This window comes from Pristiophorus japonicus, chromosome 18 (genome assembly GCF_044704955.1).
Source record: "Pristiophorus japonicus isolate sPriJap1 chromosome 18, sPriJap1.hap1, whole genome shotgun sequence".
NCBI classification, from domain to species: Eukaryota; Metazoa; Chordata; class Chondrichthyes; family Pristiophoridae; genus Pristiophorus; species Pristiophorus japonicus.
Genome location: NC_091994.1, coordinates 32049308 through 32071929, shown reverse-complemented (window position 1 = coordinate 32071929; position 22622 = coordinate 32049308). Strand labels below are relative to the sequence as shown.

Genomic DNA, 22622 nt, shown 5'->3' with positions numbered 1-22622 from the left:
CACCACAAAGCCAGAGCGGTGCCGTATGTGATGTGTGAGAAAATTGAAAGTGAATTGGACAGGCTGCTCAGAGAGGGCATAATCTCAGCCGTTGAATTCAGCGACTGGGCAAGTACCATCGTTCCTGTCCTTAAAGCAGATGGCTCGGTCAGGATTTGTGGCGACTGCAAAGCCACCATCAACCGAGTGTCGCTGCAAGACCAATACCCGCTCCCGAGAGCGGAGGACCTTTTTGCCACGCTGGCAGGTGGCAAGCTGTTCACGAAGCTGGACCTCACTTCGGCCTACATGACTCAGAAACTGGCTGAAGAATCCAAGCTTCTGACCACCATCACGACGCACCAGGGATTATTTATCTACAACAGGTGTCCGTTTGGCATTCGTTCGGCGGCAGCTATCTTTCAGAGAAACATGGAAAGCTTGCTCAAATCCATTCCTGGAACAATCGTATTCCAAGACGACATCCTTATAACGGGTCGAGACACCGAGGAACACCTCCACAACCTGGAGGAGGTGCTACGCCGACTGGACCGGTTAGGCTTGCGGCTGAAAAAGGCCAAGTGTGTGTTTTTGGTCCCAGAGGTCGAGTTTTTGGGCAGGAGGGTTGCCGCAGATGGGATCCGACCCACTGAATCAAAAACGGAGGCGATCCGCCCAGGCCCGGCAACACGTCGGAGTTGCGATCATTCCTGGGATTTTTGAACTACTTCGGGAACTTTCTGCTGAACTTAAGCACATTGTTGGAGCCGTTACACATGCTCCTGCGTAAAGGTTGTGAATGGCTTTGGGGGGACTGTCAAGAATGGACTTTCAATAAGGCGAGGAACCTGCTGTGTTCTAACAAACTGTTGACTTTGTATGACCCCTGTAAAAAGCTGGTTTTAACGTGCGATGCATCATCCTATGGGATTGGGTGTGTGTTGCAGCAGGGTAATGACGACGGCCGACTCCAACCGGTGGCTTATGCCTCCAGGTCACTCTCCCAGGCAGAGCGTAGATACCACATGGTCGAAAAGGAAGCGCTCGCTTGTGTTTACGGTGTGAAAAAGATGCACCAGTACCTTTTCGGTAGAAGGTTCGAGTTAGAGATGGACCACAAGCCGTTAACATCCCTGTTGTCCAACAGCAAGGCTGTCAATGCCAATGCGTCAGCTCGCATACAGTGATGGGCTCTCACGCTGGCTGCGTATGACTACACCATACGGCACTGGCCAGGCACCGAAAATTGCGCTCTGCAGGCTCTCACTGGTCACCACCGAGGGGGCAGTGGAGCAAAGCGCTGAGATGGTCATGGCCGTTGAGGCTTTTGACACCACAGGCTCCCCCATCACAGCCCGCCAGATCAAACTCTGGACCAACAGAGACCCCCTCCTATCCATGATAAAGAAATGTGTCCTGACTGGGGATTGGGCGCCCGCACACAGGGCGTGCCCCAAGGAAGTCAGACCGTTTCAGAGACGGATGGATGAACTCTCCATCCAAGTCGACTGCCTGCTATGGGGCAGCTGGGTAGTCATGTCCCAGAAAGGCAGGGAAGCGTTCATCAGGGAACTCCACAGCGAGCACCCTGCCATCGTGTTAATGAAGGCCATTGCCCGGTCACATGTATGGTGGCCGGGGATTGACTCAGACCTGGAACACTGGGTTCGCAGGTGCACGACGTGTGCCCAGCTGGGCAATGCCCCTTGGGAGGCCCCACTCAGCCTGGGGCCTTGGCCCACCAAGCCATGGCCATGTATTCACGTAGGGCTCGTTCATGGGGAAAATGTTCCTGATCATTGTCGATGCATACTCGAAATGGATCGAGTGCATCATATTAAACTCGTGCATGACATCCATCACCGTGGAGAGTCTGCGTACGATTTTTGCAACCCACGGCTTGCCGGACATCCTGGTCAGTGACAATGGGCCGTGTTTCACCAGCCAGGAATTCCAGGAGTTTATGGCGGGCAATGGTATCAAACACGTCCGGACAGCGCCGTTCAAGCCGACTTCCAATGGCCAGGCGGAACAGGCGGTCCAAGTCATAAAACAGGGCATGCTACGCATCCAAGGACCTTCCCTTCAGAACCGCCTATCGAGCCTCCTGCTGGCCTACAGGTCCCGCCCCCACTCGCTCACGGGAGTCCCGCCAGCGGAACTCCTCATGAAACACACGCTTAAAACGCGGCTGTCCCTCATTCACCCAGCCCTGGCAGACATTGTTGAGGGTAAGCGCCAGTCCCAAACCGAGTTCCATGATCGAAACTCAAGGGGGAGGTGTATAGAAATAGATGACCCAGTATTTGTTCTTAACCACGCTTTGGGACCCAAGTGGCTTGAGGGCACAGTAATTGGCAAAGAAGGGAATAAGGTCATAGTGGTCAGACTAAACAATGGGCAGATATGCCGCAAACACTTGGACCAAGTAAAGAAAAGGTTCAGCATAGACACGGAGGAAACTGAAGAAGAGCATGAGATGTCACCCACACCACTGCCAGTGGACGAGCAACAAGGACAATCCACAGCATGCACCACAGCAGCTTCCTTACAATGATGCAAACTGTTTTATTTTAGTTTAATTTCCTGGGCCATGAAAAGCTCATGTTCACTTGCTGCTGTGCGCACTTTACATGTCAGTTCAGCTTTAGGTGTTGCTCTGCACCCACCCATTCTGAGTCATCAGCGATTGTTATCAGCTACACTTTGCTCATCATGTGGTAATTCTCAGTAAAAATGTTGAACATGCCAAAAAAAACAATTTTCTAGGTTAAAGAGTATTCGGATCTCTATTACCAAGAACTTTCTGATTTGTGTAGTTTTACATCAAAATTTAGGGATGTTTTTACAGGTAGTTTACAATTAGTCTGTACTGAGAATATTGAACTATATCTACAGAAGTGTATTTCTACGAGTCTTTTTAATCATAAATGTACAGATCATTAGATATGAAGATGATGTCTGATGGAGATTGTTTTTAAAAGCTGAAAGGGACAGGCGTAAGTTCCTCTTTCTTTAAGCATAGCACTAAGGAGGAACAAATCAGTATTGAATTAAATGCGGTTTAACTTTGTCCACGTCCAAATAGTCAGTCTTATCCTCCAACACCTCAAAGAGAGAAATTAATAAATATTGGGGCTGAATTTGCGACCCCGACCGACGCATACAAGGTGCGCATACGAGGTGTGCACATAATGTGCGCATACAAGGTGTGGTGTGCACATACGAGGTGTGGTGTGCACATACAAGGTGTGGTGTGCACATACGAGGTGTGGTGTGCACATACAAGGTGTGGTGTGCACATACAAGGTGTGGTGTGCACATACAAGGTGTGGTGTGCACATACAAGGTGTGGTGTGCACATACGAGGTGTGGTGTGCACATACAAGGTGTGGTGTGCACAAACAAGGTGTGGTGTGCACAAACAAGGTATGGTGTGCACATACAAGGTGTGCACACAAGGTGCGCGCATACAAGGTGTGCACACAATGTGTGCCCGCACCAGTAGGGGCCCCGCAAGTTCCAGGTTTAGGCATGCGCTGCGCTTGCGCTGAAACCCGGAACTTGCGATCTGTCAAGAATTCTCCTGACAGAACTCCCCATAAATATGAATGGGATCCTCTGTCTTTTATTGGTTGGGAAAGCCCACATGATACCAGGGGCACTTGTGAACTGCATGCACCCCCAGGATATGTGGGCCTCTACCCGCGGGTACCCAGAGAGGCCCAGGACCGCAAATCTCTGTACCTCCCGGACCACCAGGTAAACTCGTAGATTTTTTGCAGGTCAGAGGGCTCCGACTGCAATTTCTACTCCATTATGTTGAAAGTCACTGTTTTCCATTTTCAATGGACATGGGAACAAGAGATGCAGTCTATTCTCGAAAGCAAGCCTTAAATTAATCAGTAAGAATAAATTCCCTTCAGACAATCATTCAAAGTTTTTGATGCCCAAATACCTATCTTACCTGGTCAAGTAATTATTGAGTACAATCTACTGTCTATATATTTTTTTCAACAAATTAAATCTCGGGGTTACTTATAATTTGCATTTATATATTGGCCCAGAATCTGTGGTGAATAATAACAGTGAACTAACAGCTTTAGGATGAGCATGTGCTACATCCTGAAGTTGCGGTCAGTTTCAGTCGTTCACTGCTCCGATACTGGCTGCGCTGTGGCCCAGCCCTATTTCCAGCCCCTTATAGCCGCCGTCAGTGTAATCAGGGAAATCAGTTAAACTGATAAAAACTTGGGCTTTTCCGCGGTAATATCGCTGTTAAATACCCCATTAAAAATTAGGCTTTGTTGGATTAGGTGCAACGGGGGTTTTAACAGCGTATTGACACGTTATGGTCCTGAAACACTCATTTTAATTTTGTGGAGTGCCAAATTTCTCCAAAATGATGAAAATTGCAATTTTTAAGAAGCTTTAAAAAGAAATTATATTTTTAATAAGTTTGTTGATATTTATTCGAGGTTTACTTTTTCCCTCATGTGAGAGCCCCAATCTTTGTTTTGCTCTCTGTAACATTTTTTAAAAGTTGAGATAAAAGCAACGGCTTCACTTCCTGGTTCCCTGTCTGTGGGAATTCTGCATTGTGATTGGCTGCTCAGACAGCTTGGTGATGTCACAGCAGCTCGCACTAGGAATTCCCCACTATTCTACACTGATCTGACTTTGACTTCGAGAACGACAAATCTCTCACCACAGAAATCGTGAGATCTTTGTGTGCAGCTTTCTTAGGGGCCAGTGGCGACTGCCTTTGCTGGCGAAGCTGACCGCAAATTCTAGGTCATAACGTCTTTACTGTAGAAAAATGTCCTGCAAAGAGGAAGAAAATGCTATATAGGGCTGGAGTGTCTGTACCACTAGGTGGCTCACTAAGATAAGGAAAGAATGAACTTGTATTTATACTACACTTTTCACATCCTTGGGACTTCCTAAAGCACTTCACAGGCAATGAAGTACTTTTAAAGTGTAGCCTCTGTTGTAATGTACGGAAAATGCCACTCAAGGAATAAACAATATTAGTAGGTATCGCAATCACAGCATTCAGGAAATAGCATTGTTTCAGAGTCCAAGGGAGGCCTGAATGGCTTAATCTAGCTCTCGGCCAGCAACAATGCGTAGCCTTATTAAACTCTCTGCCAAGTCCAACGGGATGTAAAACATCATTGACTCTTAACACATGAAAAATGGAAAAACTTTGACTGTACCTTAATCTTCATGCTTACTGTAGTCGGCCTGCCTTTCTTCTCATTTTGTAGATTTTCTGGAAAAAGTGTTTGAAAGAAGGAGCTGGAAAAAGAATCAACAGATCAGACAGGCATACTCTTCCATTGTACCATTAGTTAAGTTAAACCAGGCATATGCAACTACTGGAATTTGTCACTTTTTTTCTGAGCAGTATGACTGAGCACAGGTGTAGTGCACGGGATGTGGATCTCTGCACAGGCAAGGAAAAAAATCTCACTCCCTCCTCCAATTTTCTTTCTTTTTACTCTGAAGTCAGTGACTCATTGGGGCACAGTTACAAAAATGCTTTTAACCTTGCTAATGCGGCCATTCTGCCAATGTCTGTTGGCAGGCTGTTCATTCTTGGAGGGGCCATCAGAACTGATCCTTATTCGATCCTCAACTGGCCTATGTACACACACGCTGTCTTCCAGTTAGAATCCTGGCTGATTTTTCTTGCTTTACCCAGGGACATGGAGATCATTTTCAATGTTCCACTGCCCTCTGGCCAAGAACACACAGGCCAGGGTTTGAACCTGTGATCTTCCTGATCTGTGTGAGTTAGTGCCGTACCAGGTGATACTCACTGAGCCATCAGGGAGCTCAAGAAAATATTCTCAGGCAAGTAGCACTAACTGTGCTTGTTTAACAAAGAATGAAGTGAGCAAAATGTTTCCGAAGAGAAGGAGTCCTATTTTTTATAATGATACATTATGAACATTTATAGACGTTCACCTGCTTCAATAAATGTTAGTTTGACTATGTGATTTAAAGATATTCCATTAAATCAGGGGCACTGGCATTTCATTTCTGAGGCCTGGCTTCAAATCCATCTCAGACTGCTGGGATTAAAGTCTCCTCAGTCAGCTAGCTCTGAGAGGCACACGGGAAACAACCTGGGGCAGTCTCAATTCATTTTCTAGTGGGCATGGGCTTACAGCACAACACCGCGATTAATTGGCAAATTCATTGAGAGGCTACAGATGCCTAGTGTGTGAAAGAGAAAAAAAAAGTAACACTGGTGTAGAAGGAGGTGGTCTTGAAATTGGAGCTGAGACACATTGTTGGGGCCAAGTAAAGATAGATTTACTCTGTATCTGGCTGTGCTATTCCTGACATAAGAGCACTTGGTGCTGACATTGGGGGCCTGAAATGGGAACATTTCCAACAATCACTTGATAAAAAGTGATTAATAAAAATTATAAAAAGTGATTAAAGCTGGAGTAAGGAAAGTTATGTGGATAGTGTGGAATGCAACATATACTGAAACGCTGAACAGCTTGTATAAAATATGGCAAAAATATAACCACTGTTCAAGGTGTTGCAATTCACAGAGTACGCAAAATCACGTGCATGTTAGGGAAGGAAAGTCACTTCAGCAATTTTATGTGGCTGTCGCACTTAAAAAACAAGGATATGAAAGAGCATGGTATCATTAGCAGTGAAAGAAACAGTGATAACATTTGAACTGCATAGAGGATCATAAGTGAATATCGTGTTTGAACAAGATTACAAACAATTACAAGTGTGAACTAAACTGCAGTGGGTGAAGGTAAAAGTGATATTATACTCGGGAGTAGGCATACCTGTGAAAGGAATGTGTGTTGTGAGCTTCACTTATACACATCACAATAAGAAGTTGTCATTTCTAATTGTGTTGAAAGGTTTAAAGTGACACAGTGTATAGCTCATGTATGTAGAATACAAGGATCTATTTCAAGAATTGGGTTTTTTGCCAGAACACCAAATAAGGTTTTAATTCTTCCCCTTGCAGGAAGTACTGTTTTTACTGTGGGAAATTGAAAAGGGAGCTTGATAGAATAGAAAGTGTGAGAGGTTATAAAGACAATTTCTGAACCAATGGGAAGGATTAACTCATTAGCAATTGTTGACAAAAAATGGTACAGGGTACTTTGAAAATTTGCTTGAGTTGTGGAGATCCAAGCAAACAGCCTGGATATTAACGGGGCGGGTTGCATTGGCGAAGTTTCGGACGGGCTTGGATCTTTTGTCCTGGATAGGTTCCCCACCCGGAAGTCAGCCTGATTGACAGGCTTGGTTTCCAGTCATCAGGAAGGATAAGTCTGGAGCAGACTGTAGGAGCAGGTAGGTCCGATCCCTGACCAAGGGGTAGGCGGAGGGAGAGAGAGGCACACACCCACACACACACATACATACACAATCCCGGGGAGGGTCCAATCCTGACCCCAGGGGGGGTTTGTATGGGGGTGGCGTTTTAATGGTGGGTGAGCTTTTGGGGTTGGGGGGGAAGTACTCCTGCTCCTCCTGGCCCACAAGCAGTGCTGTTAAGTCACTTAACTTCTCCCCGAAGCTGTCCTTGCCTCCCTTCAGCTGCCGGGTTTCTTGAGGCCTGGGAAACCCGGCAGGCCTCAGTCAAACCTGTAAAACCTGTTTAATCAGAGGCTTCCAGTCTCATTAAAATATTTAAATTGCCCACCCACCTCGTGGGAGTGGGTTGGCTGCCTGCCCCTTGTTAAACCCAGAAGTGGGCGAGTTGGGGTCGAGTTTGAGATTTTAAAAATTTTAACCTCTGACCCAACCCCAACCTCTCCATTGTGCTAAAATCCAACCTAACATTTCTGTTCACTGACCTTTCGTCAGAATTGGAAAATGTTAGAGCTGTAACAGTTTTTAAGCAAGTGCCGAGCCAGGGAAAGGGAGGAGGGGAGGAAAGAATAAAGGGGAAGGTCTGTGATGAGATGGAAGGGAGGAGTGATTGAATGACAACAGCAATGATGATGCAAGGCAAATGAGGGTAGTAGTGAGACAAGTAAAGACACAAAAGATGGGTCCACAGGAGCTGTAAATGGCAGCAGCAGCTGCTGTCCAAATAAATGGGAGGAGTGGCTATGTAATTGCAAGTTTTATTGTTCTGGCCAACATTTAGTCCTCAATCAACATCACTACTACTGATTATCCGGTCATTATCACTTATCACATTGCTGTTGGTCGGACCTTGATGTACACAGTTTGACTGCCCTGTTTCTTACATTACAACAGTGACTAAAAAAGTACTTCATTGGTTGTAAATCACTTTGGGGGTCCTGAAGTCGTGAAAGGTGCTCGGTGAATACATCGACTATATCCTGCAGTTCAGCCTCAGAATGTGCGCAGACGCAGGCGTCGTCCGCGTACTGCAGCTCAACGAAAGAGGTTGGGGTGATCTTGGACCTGACCAGGATATAGTCGATGTATTCACCGAGGCATAAGAAAGCATGGGTCTTACGCTTAACATCCGTAAGACTAAGGTCCTCCACCAGCCCGTTCTCACCGCACAGCACTGCCCTCCAGTAATCAAGATTCACGGCGCGGCCCTCGACAACGTGGACCATTTCTCATACCCCGGGAGCCTTTTATCAACAAAGGCAGACATTGATGCGGAGATTCAACATCGCCTCCAGTGTGCAAGTGCAGCCTTTGGCTGCCAGAGGAAAAGAGTATTTGAAGACCAGGCCCTCAAATCTGCCACCAAGCTCTACAGGGTTGTAGTAATACCTGCCCTCCTGTATGGATCAGAGGCATGGACGATGTACAGAAGATACTTCAACTCGCTGGAGATATATCACCAACAATGTCTCCGTAAGATCCTGCAAATCCCCTGGGAGGACAGGCGCACCAACATCAGTGTCTTCGCCCAGGCTAACATCCCCAGCATTGAAGCACTGACCAAACTTGATCAGTTTCACTGGGCAGGCCACATAGTTCACTTGCCAGACACAAGTCTCCCTAAGCAATTGCTGTATGTGGAGCTCCTTCGCGGCAAACAAGCCAAAGGTGGGCAGCAGAAATGTTACAAGGACACCCTCAAAGCCTCCCTGGTAAAGTGCGACATCACCACTGACACCTGGGAGACCCTGGCCGAAGACCGCCCTAGGTGGAGAAAGTGCTTCTGGGAGGGCGTTGAGCTCTTTGAATCTCAACGACGCGAGCGTGAAAAGATCAGGCGCAGGCAGCGGAAGGAGCGTGCGGCAAATCAGTCCCAACCCCCCCCCCCCTTCCCTTGGCGACTGTCTGTCCCACCTGTGACAGAGTCTGTGACTCTCGTGTTGGACTGTTCAGCCACCAAAGAACTCACTTTAGGAGTGAAAGCAAGTCTTCCTCGATTCCGAGGGACTGCCTATGATGATGATGATGATGAAAGGTGCTGTATGAAAGTTTATCTTTTTTTCTTTTATTTCCTCTAACTATGGAATCACCCATTACTGTTGCATTTCTGCACTTCACTTGCCGCTCCTCCCCAGGGATGGTGCTCCACTGCCCTGTGACATTGCTTGTGGATAAAAGTGAAAGCTAACATATTACATCATAGAAAAACTATTAAACTAGTGAAATAAAAAGTGCTATTATCTTTGGCAAACCAATAAAATCCTTCCCATTACTATTTTCAAATACTTGGTACTGTTGCAGAATTTTCTCAGTTAAACGTGACTGAACTACAGTAGAGATTAATTACTGAAATCTGAATAATTCATGTTGTCTACATTGTCCCTTTTCTATTTTATTAAAAAAAATCCCTTCAATATTTTCTCTGTGCCCTTCCCTTCCTGACGCCGATGACTCACGCGGGATTGTGGTTCAACAAGCACCAGCAGTATCCTGGTAGCTTAACCAAGTGGTCATTCTTCATGTATGGCTGGATAATAACTGCTGGCAAACTTTTTAACATGTGAATCATCACAGCCAAACCCAACCAAGTCTTCCACTGATATGTTTCTGGAGAAAGAAGGGTTAGAAGGAAGAAGAGGCAGAGAGGTAGGATTACAATGAATCCAGATGGTGCAGGCTTGTTGGGACTAATGTTTGGGCTCCAAAAATTCCCATGGGGGCAAAATTGCCCCATGCCCCGATTGGGGGGTGGTAAACTTTTGGGGCCGGGAGCTTTATCGCCCTGCCCAGAAGTGGAATTGTGCCTACTGCCCCTCAAAGGAAATGGAACGCTGTCTCCGGTGCTCCGCTTCCTTTGGGGACGGTGCCGGGGTGGTAGTGTATCGCTGAGTCCTGCGCTACGTGGATGCTCTGCGTAGCAATGATGCGCTACAACGTCCCTCCCCTTGCATTAAACGGCCTGATGGCCATCACTGGGCCACCAGGGCAGCGTAAGACCGGGCCAGCAGCCTGGCACCCAAGACGGAGTGCCGGGCTGCATGATGGCAGCCCGGACCATGCTAGGGCCGCCATCGTCGAGACGACCTGCATGTCTGCCAACGAAAATAGATGGCAGCCCGGGGTGCTGCAGGCCTCTCTTTAAACAGCACCCTGGTAGCGGATGTCCACCAGCTTCACAATCCGCGAAGCTGACATTGACATCCGCCCGCCCCAGCCTCGCGGCCTGCGGGGCAATTTCCCCCGAGGGGCGTTAAGGGTCGGCGTGCATGGCGATGACAGCACCTCCCAAACCTCAGGGGCAATTTCCCGAGAGGCCAAAGCGCCCTCCCCCCCTGGTGAAAACTGCCTTGCCCGAAGCCGCTAATGGGGCAATTGTGCTCCCTATGTGTCTGTTAAATCCACACACATCTTGAATGGGAACTCTGAACATTTTTATTGCTGACGCCAATTGAAGTTGAGATGACACAGACCACTGTTCAAACCTAAGGCATTCTTGGCTTTATGGTTCAGTACAATGCCATAAAGTGAATTTATGCACTGAATCATTGGGGAAGTTATTGATTTAAAATCTTAAAATCACATTAGCGCTCCAGTGGATTGTACCACATAGGGCTGGAATCTGCAACAATGGCTCACATTGCTCATTAAATAAAAACCTAAAACTTATTTAATGTAATACAAATAGAACACCCAATTCTGTGAGGAAAACCTTCAGAACTTATTATTTGGTGCTGATTTTCTGGGATCGTCACACACTCTTTGATGATGGTAGACCACCTTCAGTAAAATAAAAAGTACAACAAGATCTCGATTTGAACTCATTCTAAGAATACTAGGGTAAGAATTCCTTTGATTGCAATTTGTATTGATATTGTAAATATATCATATGTTTCATATTCCTAGAAAGGTCAACATGTTCTTTTGAAATGTGTTTATGAATTCATTAGAAATATCAAACAGAAAACATTCACAAAGTATTTCTGCCACACTTGGCTAGAAATGACTATCATTGATATTAATGAATGAATGCCTAAACTTCTAATATTACAAAAATCTGTCCACTGTAGTAACAGGTGTTAACACATATAAAATTAACAGTTCTAACACCCAATGTACCCCGGCCATTCACGCACGAGCAAAATTTAACATTGAAACCGGTCCCATGCAGAGAGCTGCTAATATAAGAACATAAGAAATAGGAGTAGGCCATACGGCCCATCGAACCTGCTCCGCCATTCAATAAGATCATGGCTGATCTGATCTTGGCCTCAACTCCACTTTCCCACCTGTTCCCCATAACCCTTGACTCCCCTATAGTTCAAGAATCTGTCTATCTCAGCCTTAAATATATTCAATGACCCCGCTTCCACAGCTCTCTGGGGTAGAGAATTCCAAAGATTCACGTCTCTCAGAGAAAAAATTCCTCCTCATCTCCATCTTAAATGGGCGACACCTTATTTTGAAACTATGCCCCCCCCCCCCGCCCCAGTTCTAGGTTCCCCCACGAGGGGAAACATCCTCTCAGCATCTATCCTGTCAAGCCTCCACCGAATCTTATATGTTTCAAGAAGATCTACTCTCATTCTTCTAAACTCCAATGAATATAGACTCTACCTGCTCAATCTTTCTTCATGACAACCCCTTCATCTCAGGAACCAACCTGTGAACCTTTTCTGAACTGTCTCCAAAGCAAGTATATCCCTCCTTAAATAAGGAGACCAAAACTGTACACAGTACTCCAGTTGTAGCAGAACTTCCCTACTTTTATCCTCCATTCCCCTTGGGCAATAAAGGCCAACATTCCATTTGCCTTCCTAATTACTTGCTGTACCTGCATGCTAAGTTTTTGTGTTTCATATACAAGGACCCCCAGATCCCTCTGTATTGCAGCATTCTGCAGTCCCTCTCCATTTAAATAATATTTTGCTTTTCTATTTTTCCTGCCAAAGTGGATAACCTCACATTTTCCCACATTATACTCCATCTGCCAAAATTTTGCCCACTCACTTAACCTATCTATATCCCTTTTCAGACTCTTTGTGTCCTCCTCACAATTTGCTTTCCCATCCATCTTTGTATCATCAGCAAACTTGGCAATAACTCGGTCCCTTAATCCAAGTCATTAATATAGATTAATCCCTGTGGCACCCCACTAGTTACAGTTCGCCAACCTGAAAATTATCCATTTAACTCGACACTCTGTTTTCTGTTAGTTAGCCAATCCTCTATCCATGCTAACATATTACTCCCCAACATCATGAGCTAATACCTTTTAAATGGCACCTTATCAAATGCCTTTTGGAAATCCAAATACACTACATCTACTGGTTCCCCTTTATCCACCCTGCTCGTTACATCCTCAAAGAACTCTAATACATTCGTCAAACACGATTTCCCTTTCATAAAGCCATGTTGACTCTGCTTGATTGTATTATGATTTTCTAAATGTCCTGCTACAGCTTCCTTAATAATGGATTCCAGCATTTTCCCAATGACAGATGTTAGGCTAACTGGCCGATAGTTTCCTGCTTTCTGTCTCCCTCCTTTCTTGAATAGGGACGTTACATTTGCGATTTTCCAATCCGCTGGGACCTTTCCAGAATCCAGGGAATTTTGGAAGATTAAAGAAGAAAGACTTGGATTTATATAGCCTCTCTCATGACCACCGGACGTCTCAAAGCATTTTACAGCCAATTAAGTACTTTTGGAGGGTAGTTACTGTTGTAATGAAAGAAACTCAGCAGCCAATTTATACACAGGCAAGTTCCCATAAACAGCAATGTGATAATGACCCGATAATCTGTTTTTTGTTATGTCGTTTAAGGAATAAATATTGGCCAGGACACTGGGGATAACTCCCCTGCGCTTCTTCGAACTAATGCCATGGGATCTTTTACATCCATTTGAGAGAGCAGACGGGGCTTCGGTTTAACGTCTCATCTGAAAGACGGCACCTTGGACAGTGCAGCACTCCCTCAGCGCTGCACTGGAGTGTCAGTCTAGATTGTTGTGCTCAAGGCCCTGGATTGGGACTTGAACCCACAACGTTCTCACTCAGAGGCTACCCACTGAGCCACAGCTGACTTGATTACAAGCTTGATTGAATACAACCAATGCATCCACTATCTCTGCAGCCACTTCTTTTAAGACCCTAGGATGCAGGCCATCAGGACCAGGGGACTTGTCATCCCTTAGTCCCATTAGTTTGCCGAGTACTTTTTCTCTAGCGATAATGATTGATTTAATTTCCTCCCTCCCTTTTGTCCCCTGATTTTCTACTATTTTAGTGTCTTCTACCGTGAAGACAGGTACAGAATATTTGTTCAAAGTCTCTGTCATTTCCTTGTTTTCCATGATTAATTCCCCAGTCTCATCGTCTAAGGAACCAACATTTACTTTAGCTACTCTTTTCCTTTTTATATACTTGTAGAAGCTCTTCCGATCTGTTTTTATATTTCTTGCTAGTTTTCTCTCATAATCTAATTTCTCCCTCTTTACTATTTTTTTTAGTCATCCTTTGTTGGTTTCTAAAATGTTCCCAATATTGTAGCCTACCATGAATCTTTGCAACATTGTATGCCTTTTCTTTCAATTTGATACCATTCTTAACTTTCTTAATTAGCCACGGATGGTTCATCCTTCTCGTAATCTTTCTTTCTCGATGGAATATATCTTTGTTGAGAATTATGAAATATCTCCTTAATTGGTCCAGTGGCAATGGTTATCCAAGACGACTGGAGACCTGCTCTGCTGCACGGACCTAGTGAGCACACATATCGCAGTGTGGGCACAGGAGGAGGCCATTCGACACATCGGGCGTGTGCCGCCTCTTTGAAAGAGCTATCCAATTAGTCTCATTTCCCCTCCTCTTTCTCCATAGCTCTGAAAAATGCTTCCACTTCAAGTATATATCCAATTCCCTTTGGAAAGTTACTATTGAATCTGCTTCCACTGCCCTTTCAGGCAGCGCATTCCAGATCACAATACTTACTAAGTGTAGCAGATGTTGCTGGCCAAGGGCCATAACTTTACATAACAAGTACTCACGTTGGTTTTTAAAGTGGATTAGAGTCTGGGTGATAGCACTAATCTATTTCTCCAAAATACTCACCAGTGTACTTTGGTTGCAGAAACATTTTCCTGCTCAGTTGCAGACTGCTGGGGTGACCCTCCACATCAATAGAACAGGACACAGGGCGGGGATGGATTTTTCGGTTCGAAAACCATTAACACGAGATAAACTGCATTAATAATTTTGGTTGAGGGAAGAAACGTTGGCCAGGACACCAGGGAGAACTCCCCTTCTCTTGAAATAGTGCCATGGCATCTTTTACATCCAACTGAGGGGGCAAACAGGGCCTCGTCTCAACCGAAAGAGAGTGCAGCACTCAATCAGTACTGCACTGGAGCATCAGCCTGGATTATATGCTCAAGTCTCTAGAGTGGACCCACAACCTCTGACTTAGAGGAGAGAGTGCTACCCAATGAGTCAAGGCTCACCCCTCTAAATAGCACAGGGAACGTTTGAGTGTTAACCATAATCTTCCTGGTGACTGCCAGTAAAGCAGTCTGTGCTGCTGCAGTCCCATCCGACACTATTAATTGAAAATGTGACAGAAACCATACGCTTAATTTGAAAGCTACTGAGTTTTCTAAAGATAATTCAAATGAGGACCATATTTATCATTGTATACGAGTGATAAAAAGTCAATAACCTACTATTCACTGCTTTGCATTAGCTCTATCAAATCGGTGAAGAGGACATCTCTGTTGCGCTCACAAAATCCATTTACATCATAGGATACCTGCAGTGAAATATTTCAAACAAAACTCAGATGTACATATGCTGTATATTCTATGTGAAATGAATGGTTCCACTCTTTTCCACTGTCCCATGTTTCTTAGTTTAAGCCTTCAGGCTTCACGAGATGCAATTCTCCTCTGTTTTTTTTTAAAAAGGGGGTTCCTCTGTACCTTTATTTTGAAGAGGAAGAACTGTATAATGGGGAGGAGTAACTTTGGAAGGACAGGATGATCAAACACCTATATTCAGGACAGGATGATCAATCCTATACTCAGACCCCCGCATTGACTGACCTGGGTGGTCATATCTCAAACTCTCCAATCGACAATAACCCCCCAAAATAGATAGGTTTTGATTGGGTGGGAAGTAAAAATGTTAAAAATGTCAAACACAACCCCAATATGTCTCGAACCCACCCTCTTCTGCTTTTAACGGAGGTGGGATGAGGGGCGGGCACCTAATCTACTCTCAGGAGATGAAATACCCTAACTATGATCTTCTAAAGTTCTGTCGATTTAGGAACCGTTACTTTAGATTGGAAAATTGCATATGTCACTCCGCTGTTTAAGAAAGGTGAGCAAAGGAAACTTGGGATTTATAGACCAATTAGCCTAACATCTATTGTCTGGAAATTACTAGAGTCTATAATTAAGGATAGGGTGACTGAACATCTTGAAAATTTTCAGCTGATCAGAGAGAGCCAGCATGAATTTGTAAACGGTAGGTCATGCCTGATAAACCTGATTGATTTTTTTTAAAGAGATGACTAAAGTGGTGGACAGGGGAATGTCTATGGATGTTATTTATATGGACTTTCAGAAGGCATTCGATAAAAATCCCTCATAAGAGACTAAAGTTGAAGCTCATGGAATTGAGGGCAAATTATTGACCTGATTAGGAGATTGGCTGACGCCAGGATTCAGAGAGAAGGGATAATGGGCAGGTACTCGAATGGGCAGGATGTGAGTAGTGGCGCCAAACAGTGTTGGGTCCTCGACTGTTCACTGTATTTATTGATGTCTTAGATGATGAGATAGAGGGCCATGCATTTAAGGGTCAGAGCATAATGATCAAGATTGGGAACCCAAGCTGATCAATTCCTTCTCTAGTGTGGCAGCATTAAGGGCAACATTCGAACCTGTTGTGCTAATATGCTTGAGAGGATGAACTCAGCATGGACCAGAGATCAAAGCGGCCTGGTCAATATTTCTCAGTGCCACATCACATGGTGCGTTTACCCACTGAAGCATCAGAGGATCCCCTTTTTGATCTGGTTTTATGCCTTCTATCTGTTAGTCTTGGGATCCATGCTCTTCATTTATCTTTATACCGACTTTATTGTTTCTTTTGTTCAGCTTTTAATTTAACAGTTCTTAGCTTTTCACCTCAAGGAGCCTCCTTTTGGCTGGAGGTTGGATGAATAAATTGCAAGCCAAGGTCCACAATGATTGCTTTTTTCTGCTGCTATGGAGCGACAAGACCAGGTAAAGAAACTTGCAAGTGGATAAAGCAAACTGAAGCCTGAGACACCTATGCTGCTTGAATGCCAATACGGTAATGATATTTATTTCACAGAAATGTTGGATTGTGCAAGATGATATGGTACCTTTCCAGCATAGTGATGTATTATAAATCCTTGGTTCCAGCTGTTAAAATGCTCATGACCTCCGACTGCAGCCTGGAGTTTCTGTAACAGAGTTGAATCTGCTCCTTCTCCTGTAGCATGCATAGTGGCACAGACATCATCCAGGACACTCACAATTCCAGGTGGATTCTGGGAACAAGGACACACAGTAACAGACTCACTGTGCACATTGAAGATGAGAAAGGATAGATCCTTTTGGAAACCTCACCTATAGTCAACCCAACATAAAGCTTTTACAATATCAAGGAATGAATTACAGAATAGTGATGTAGTCCAAAGTAAACCACATAATCCAAAAGGAGATAGCTTAAACTGTATGTTAATGCCACTTGAATCTCAAGATTGGATAACAGCCTTGTCGTCTCTTCATGCTGCCCTTTTTGTTTTGAAAATGCACACTGGTAAATCTTTTATTGCAATCAAGTTAATCTTGTTCTTTTGTGCACTTTTTTAAATAGCTTGAGCTGACAAAATGCAGTATGATGCCCACTGCTACAAGTTTAATTCAGAAATAATGGTCCCAAAAATCCACAGGATGTGATACCATTGGTTATGCCAGAATCAAGCACATCAGTGCCTTCCAGTACAGACCATGCCAGTGGGGCCTCCAGCACTATGCCAGGTCCTGAATGAGCCAGGGAAGTGGGCACTCCTGGTGTAGGGATACTCTCCCCACCCCCACCCCCCAAAGGATATTTGTCTTGTAAGGGGCAGGTGCACGACCCTTTCAAGGAATGCTGGAAAATCCTGGAAACGGCAAAGACCTAGCGATTTGGACAAGATTTCAATGGAAAAGACAATCAGGGGAAAGTGTAAAACGGGCTGCCGATTCACTATCAACCATATTGCAACTACCGCTTTTCTAGCCCAAACTCTCTTATACTTCCTTTATCAGCAATACACTCTACTCCATTAAATGTAGCTACAAAATGTTCCCTTTTGTTGATAAGCATGTATTAAATGTAGTGAAATGATTTATAATTAATTTGATTTATGAATTATATTATATTTCTGCATGATCATATTAAAAGTTTTGAATAAAACAATAAAAAATGAATAACATTTCTATCTGGACTGTCAAGTGTAATCCTGTGAGACCACAGTGATATTCCTGGCTACATTCATAACACATATATAGGATAGTAGATGTTTGGTAATGAGTTATTAGGCAGATATTCAATTCTGTGGTTCTGAAAACATCCCAAACTGTGAGGTTAACATTAAATGGCAGATGGTTTTATAAGTTCCTTAATAACATTGATGGGAAAGTCACTTACAATTTTGTTTTCTATCAGATCGCAGACAATTTTGTTATTGAAATATTCAATAGGCGTCCACTTAATCCCCTCTTGTACGTACTCTTCCTGTTGGGCAGAAAGACAAATTTAAGGATTGGAGACAATTAAAGGAAAGCATCAGAATAAGGGACAACAATTCTGCAAGCCTTTGAAAAGGCTCAGCAGGCTTTCAATCCATTAACAGCGGAGGCTGAAGAGGGATGAGACAATGGAGTGACCAGCAAAAATAAAGGGATAGGGAAACCAGTTTGCAACGATGGGTCTACAGAGAAGTGATGGACCCAATCCTCTATTTGATGGCTGCTGAAGTGGAGGTAATGTTGCATGAAGGGGTTGTCAGGAGGCTTGCCTACTGAGCATGCCATGGCACCATTATCATAAACCAGCTTGCCTGCAAAGAAGTGGAGGCAGACTAGAAGCCATTATTCCTGTCAATGAATGCACTAGTGCTATGCTGAATGATAGTTGCAGCACATGGCACAGCTCTGCAACTGGCTCTCTGCTGGACTGGACCCCATGGAGACAATGCCCTTGGTCATTACCAGGGTGCACAGTCTGCAGATATGGTTGGTCACATTTGAGTGGGTGTTGCCAATCAGTCTACATTGATTGCTGATCACAATGGCATGCCTCCTGTCATGCAGTAATACTAAAAACATGATAACCTGTGATGGGAATGCCACCAAAGAAGCATCCAGCTTCACAATTAGCCAGGCCCAGCATCTTCTGGGAACAGGAATCTCCGCCTTCACCAAAGTGAGGAATGTTCAGCTGTGTTTCCAGCTGCAGGTTATGGGTACCAGTGTGTGGATGGACAACACCTCTTGTGGAACCTGACCTGCAAGGTCATCTCTCCCTTGATCCTCCTTTCTTCTTCCAAACACTTGAGATAGGAAGATTCCCACTGGGAAGCTCATTGGTACCAGTAATGGTACTAGGGGCAGGGGTGGAAGGGATAGAACACCACAGCACAATGACGCATAAGGACCCATGTGACAGGAGCATAAAAAGCACACAAAAAGAGCTAATGGATGTGCTCTTTAAATGAACTGGCGTTCACAGCCAACTCCTTAGTTAATCCTTAATGGATGCCAATTAGTCATGGGGATAAATATCATTGACTAACAATAACAATGGAAAAATGGCATGCAGGACATTCACTGCCTTATTTTAACATTTTAATACAGCAGATGTTTCCTGCCTCCTCGTCCCTTGCCTTTACGTGGAGCTGTTCACCATGTGCGAGTGGCCAAATCCAATTCAAAAATCTCGTCTTTTTAATCAAATTCACTTTTAGAAGCTAAGTATAGAAGCCTAGTTAATATTTCCCCGATAAACTAATGCCGACGGGTGGACTGGTGTTGTTTCTTATTTCAAATGCAGTAACTTTCTTACCTGTTCAGCTTTGAGAGTTAGCTCAATGAAAATCTGCTGCAGCTTCTCATTTACAAAATTAATGCAGAACTGTTCAAACCCATTTTTCTGTGAGAAAGAAGGAGAACATAACACAGTATAAGAATGATAGCATCTAGATTTTGAATCGAATGGAAGCAACTTGTTGCTATTATGAAACCTCCTGCAAATGAAGAATGGAAGCAGGTATTACAGCTTTAAATAAAAAGAGGAAAATTAGAAGGATGAAGCCTATGTTGTAATTATATATTAATATAAAGCATTATGATAAGACTCACTTTCTGTTCATCATATTACACTTCCTGAGTCACACTCATGATCCACTCGCACCTCAGCATCATGTGTTGATTTTCTCACACTTGCGATACATTGTTTTATTCACTCACATTTGGGCATCACATAATTTGATTCACTGCATCAACCAACCAATCAGAACACAGTAACTAAAAGACTCAGGGGCCAAAATTGCCCCTTTGTGAAAGGCCCGTTAGCCCCTCCGGGAGGCATTAACGGGGCGATAGGGCTTTTCGCCCGTGGGCAGGCGGTGGAAGTGACCCGCCCGGAATTACCCCCGGGATACCATGGGCGAAAACAGCTTGGCGCCACGTCCCGTAATTTTCGCCCCGGGCGGTGGCGCACCCGGCAATGACATCATCACCGTGCGTGCCAACCCCTTATCACCCCACGCCAACCCCTTTACACCCTGTGGGGGGAAATTGCCCCATGGGAGTGAGGATGGCGCGGGATGATGCCACCAACAGTTTTGCGGGTTGCAAAGCTGTGGTGTCTGGCATGCCCCGGCCGCCCCTAAGGTGGAGGGCCTTGTGCCACGGCCCCCATCCTTTTTTTTTGTTGACCAACATTGCAGTCGGCATGACAATGGCGAACGCTGGTCTTGGGTGTTGGGCTGTTGGCACAGTGGGCACCACGGAAATGGCCGTAGAGTTCGCTGCTGCCCTCCCCTTTAAGAGAAGAGGAGAGACGTTGTGATACATCAGCGCCTCCAATAGCACTCGGACAAATTTTTCAAGTTAAAGACCCGAATTCCGGGCCTCTTTCCTTCCCTTGGCGCTGGGCGATAACTTTTTACTTTATTTGAAGTATGCGCCCCAAACCTGGCCCCTCAGTATCATCTACCAATAAAGAAAATCAGATTTTCTTTTGAAATTCATAGGGGGCGAAATTGCTGTTTGGAGGTGGAAACCTTCTGGGGCCGAGCCATTTATCGCCCAGACTGAACATTCTGTCCCCGGCACGGAATTCGGTCCTTCCGCCCCTCAATGGAGGCGGAGGGCTTTGGGAGGTACTCCCGGGGCAGTAGAGAGGCGCTGAGTCACACTCCGGAGCCCGGCGCCCCGTCAGCAATGTCAGCGCTACGCAGATGCTCCGCGTAGCGCTGACGCGGCAGAACGCCCCTCCCCTTCAATTAAAAGGTAGGGCCGCTGTGTGCTCTGCAATGCCTTTGACGGCCGGTACTGGACGCCCTCGTCCAGGCCAACGGCTGCAGGATGGCGGCCTGGTGAAAGCGAGGGCCGCCATTGTCGGGCCGACAGAAGAGTCGGCCGACAAAAAAATATGGTGGCCCATGGCGCAAACGGCCTCCCCTTTAAGGGGCGCCCAGCGGCGGGCAACCCGCGAAGCTGGCGGTGACATCAGCCGGTGCCATCCTCCCCGCCCGCAGGGCGATTCCTTCCGCTGGGCACAAAGGGGTCGGTGCGGGGCGCTGAGGGGTCGGTGCAGATGGCCATGATGTCATTACCGTGCAGTTGCCAGCCCGGGACGCAAATCGTGGGGTGCGGCGCTAACGACACAAGTGCCAGGCAATGACCATCTCCAACAAGCGAGAGTCTAAGCACCTCCCCTTAATATTCAATGGCATTATCATCGCCGAATCCCCCACCATCAACATCCTGGGGATCACCATTGACCAGAAACTTAACTGGACCAGCCACATAACTACTGTGGCAACACAAGCAGTCAGAGGCTGGGTATTCTGCAGCGAGGGACTCACCTCCTGACTCCCCAAAGCCTTTCCACCATCTACAATGCACAAGTCAGGAGTGTGATGGAATACTCTCCATTTGCCTGGATGAGTGCAGCTCCAACAACACTCAAGCAGCTTGACACCATCCAAGACAAAGCAGCCCGCTTGATTTGCACCCCAACCACCACCTTAAACATTCACTCCCTCCACCACCGGTGCACCGTGGCTGCAGTGTGTACCATTACAAGATGCACTGCAGCATCTCACAAAGGCTTTTTCGGCAGCTCCTCCCAAACCCGTGAGTTCTACCACCTAGAAGGACAAGGACAGCAGGCACATGGGAGCACCATCACCTGCAAGTTCTCCTCCAAGTTGACTTGGAAATATATCGCCGTTCCTACATGGTCGCTGCATCAAAATCCTGGAATTCCCTCCCTAACAGCACTTAGGGAGTACCTTCACCACAAATACTGCAGCGGTTCAAGAAGGCAGCTTACCACCACCTCCTCAAGGGCAAGTAGGGATGGGCAATAAATATTGGCCTTGCCAGAGACGCCCACATCCTGGATCTAATAAAAGAAAATTGCGGCTGTTTTTTTTTCTCACATTGCCTGCATTAAATTTTTTCTTGGGGAGGTATGTCTGGCAGCACTGCAGGAAAAAGCAGGACAACCTGTGAAGGCTGCATTAAGATGTTACTACAGGATGTTTCGAGAGACAAGAAGTGTTGTTTTCCCATCATGGCCATAGTGTCAAAGACTATGGGTAGAAGAACGCGGCAGAAAGTGACAGACAGAATAAATTAAGACAGCAATGTGCAAGGGACATGGCTGCAATGCTGGTAAGAAATTCGAGACCTCATCGTCAGAGGGAAGGTAGGTGGATGCACTGGCACCTCTTCCTCATGCTCTGTACTAACTGGTGCTGGCATGATCTCTCTCCTCCTACCCATGCATTTTTTTCGTATTATTGCCGTCTTTTCTATGGGTGTCCATGATGCTTCAGTGCGCAATTACCACCACTTTCCTTGCCTGGCACCCCTCGGCAGGAGGTCACTGCCGGGGACCAAAGGAGCGGTTACCGGCACTCAGGCAAGTGGCTGGTGTGGGGGGGTGGGGGGGAGGGTTCAGGATG

At 45.6% G+C, this 22622-nt stretch overlaps 1 protein-coding gene across 1 annotated transcript in view; it reads right to left on the bottom strand.

The window, feature by feature from the left end:
* The window catches only part of myo1f (myosin IF), a 210045-nt gene that overhangs the window by 43588 nt on the left and 143835 nt on the right, over positions 1-22622 (bottom strand). The window contains exons 12-16 of the mRNA XM_070859819.1: positions 19487-19573; positions 18071-18157; positions 16755-16922; positions 15064-15149; positions 5199-5280 (exon numbers count right to left, since the gene is read on the bottom strand). Of these exons, the coding sequence (XP_070715920.1) occupies positions 5199-5280; positions 15064-15149; positions 16755-16922; positions 18071-18157; positions 19487-19573 (510 nt within the window). The remainder of the gene's footprint in view (positions 1-5198; positions 5281-15063; positions 15150-16754; positions 16923-18070; positions 18158-19486; positions 19574-22622) is intronic.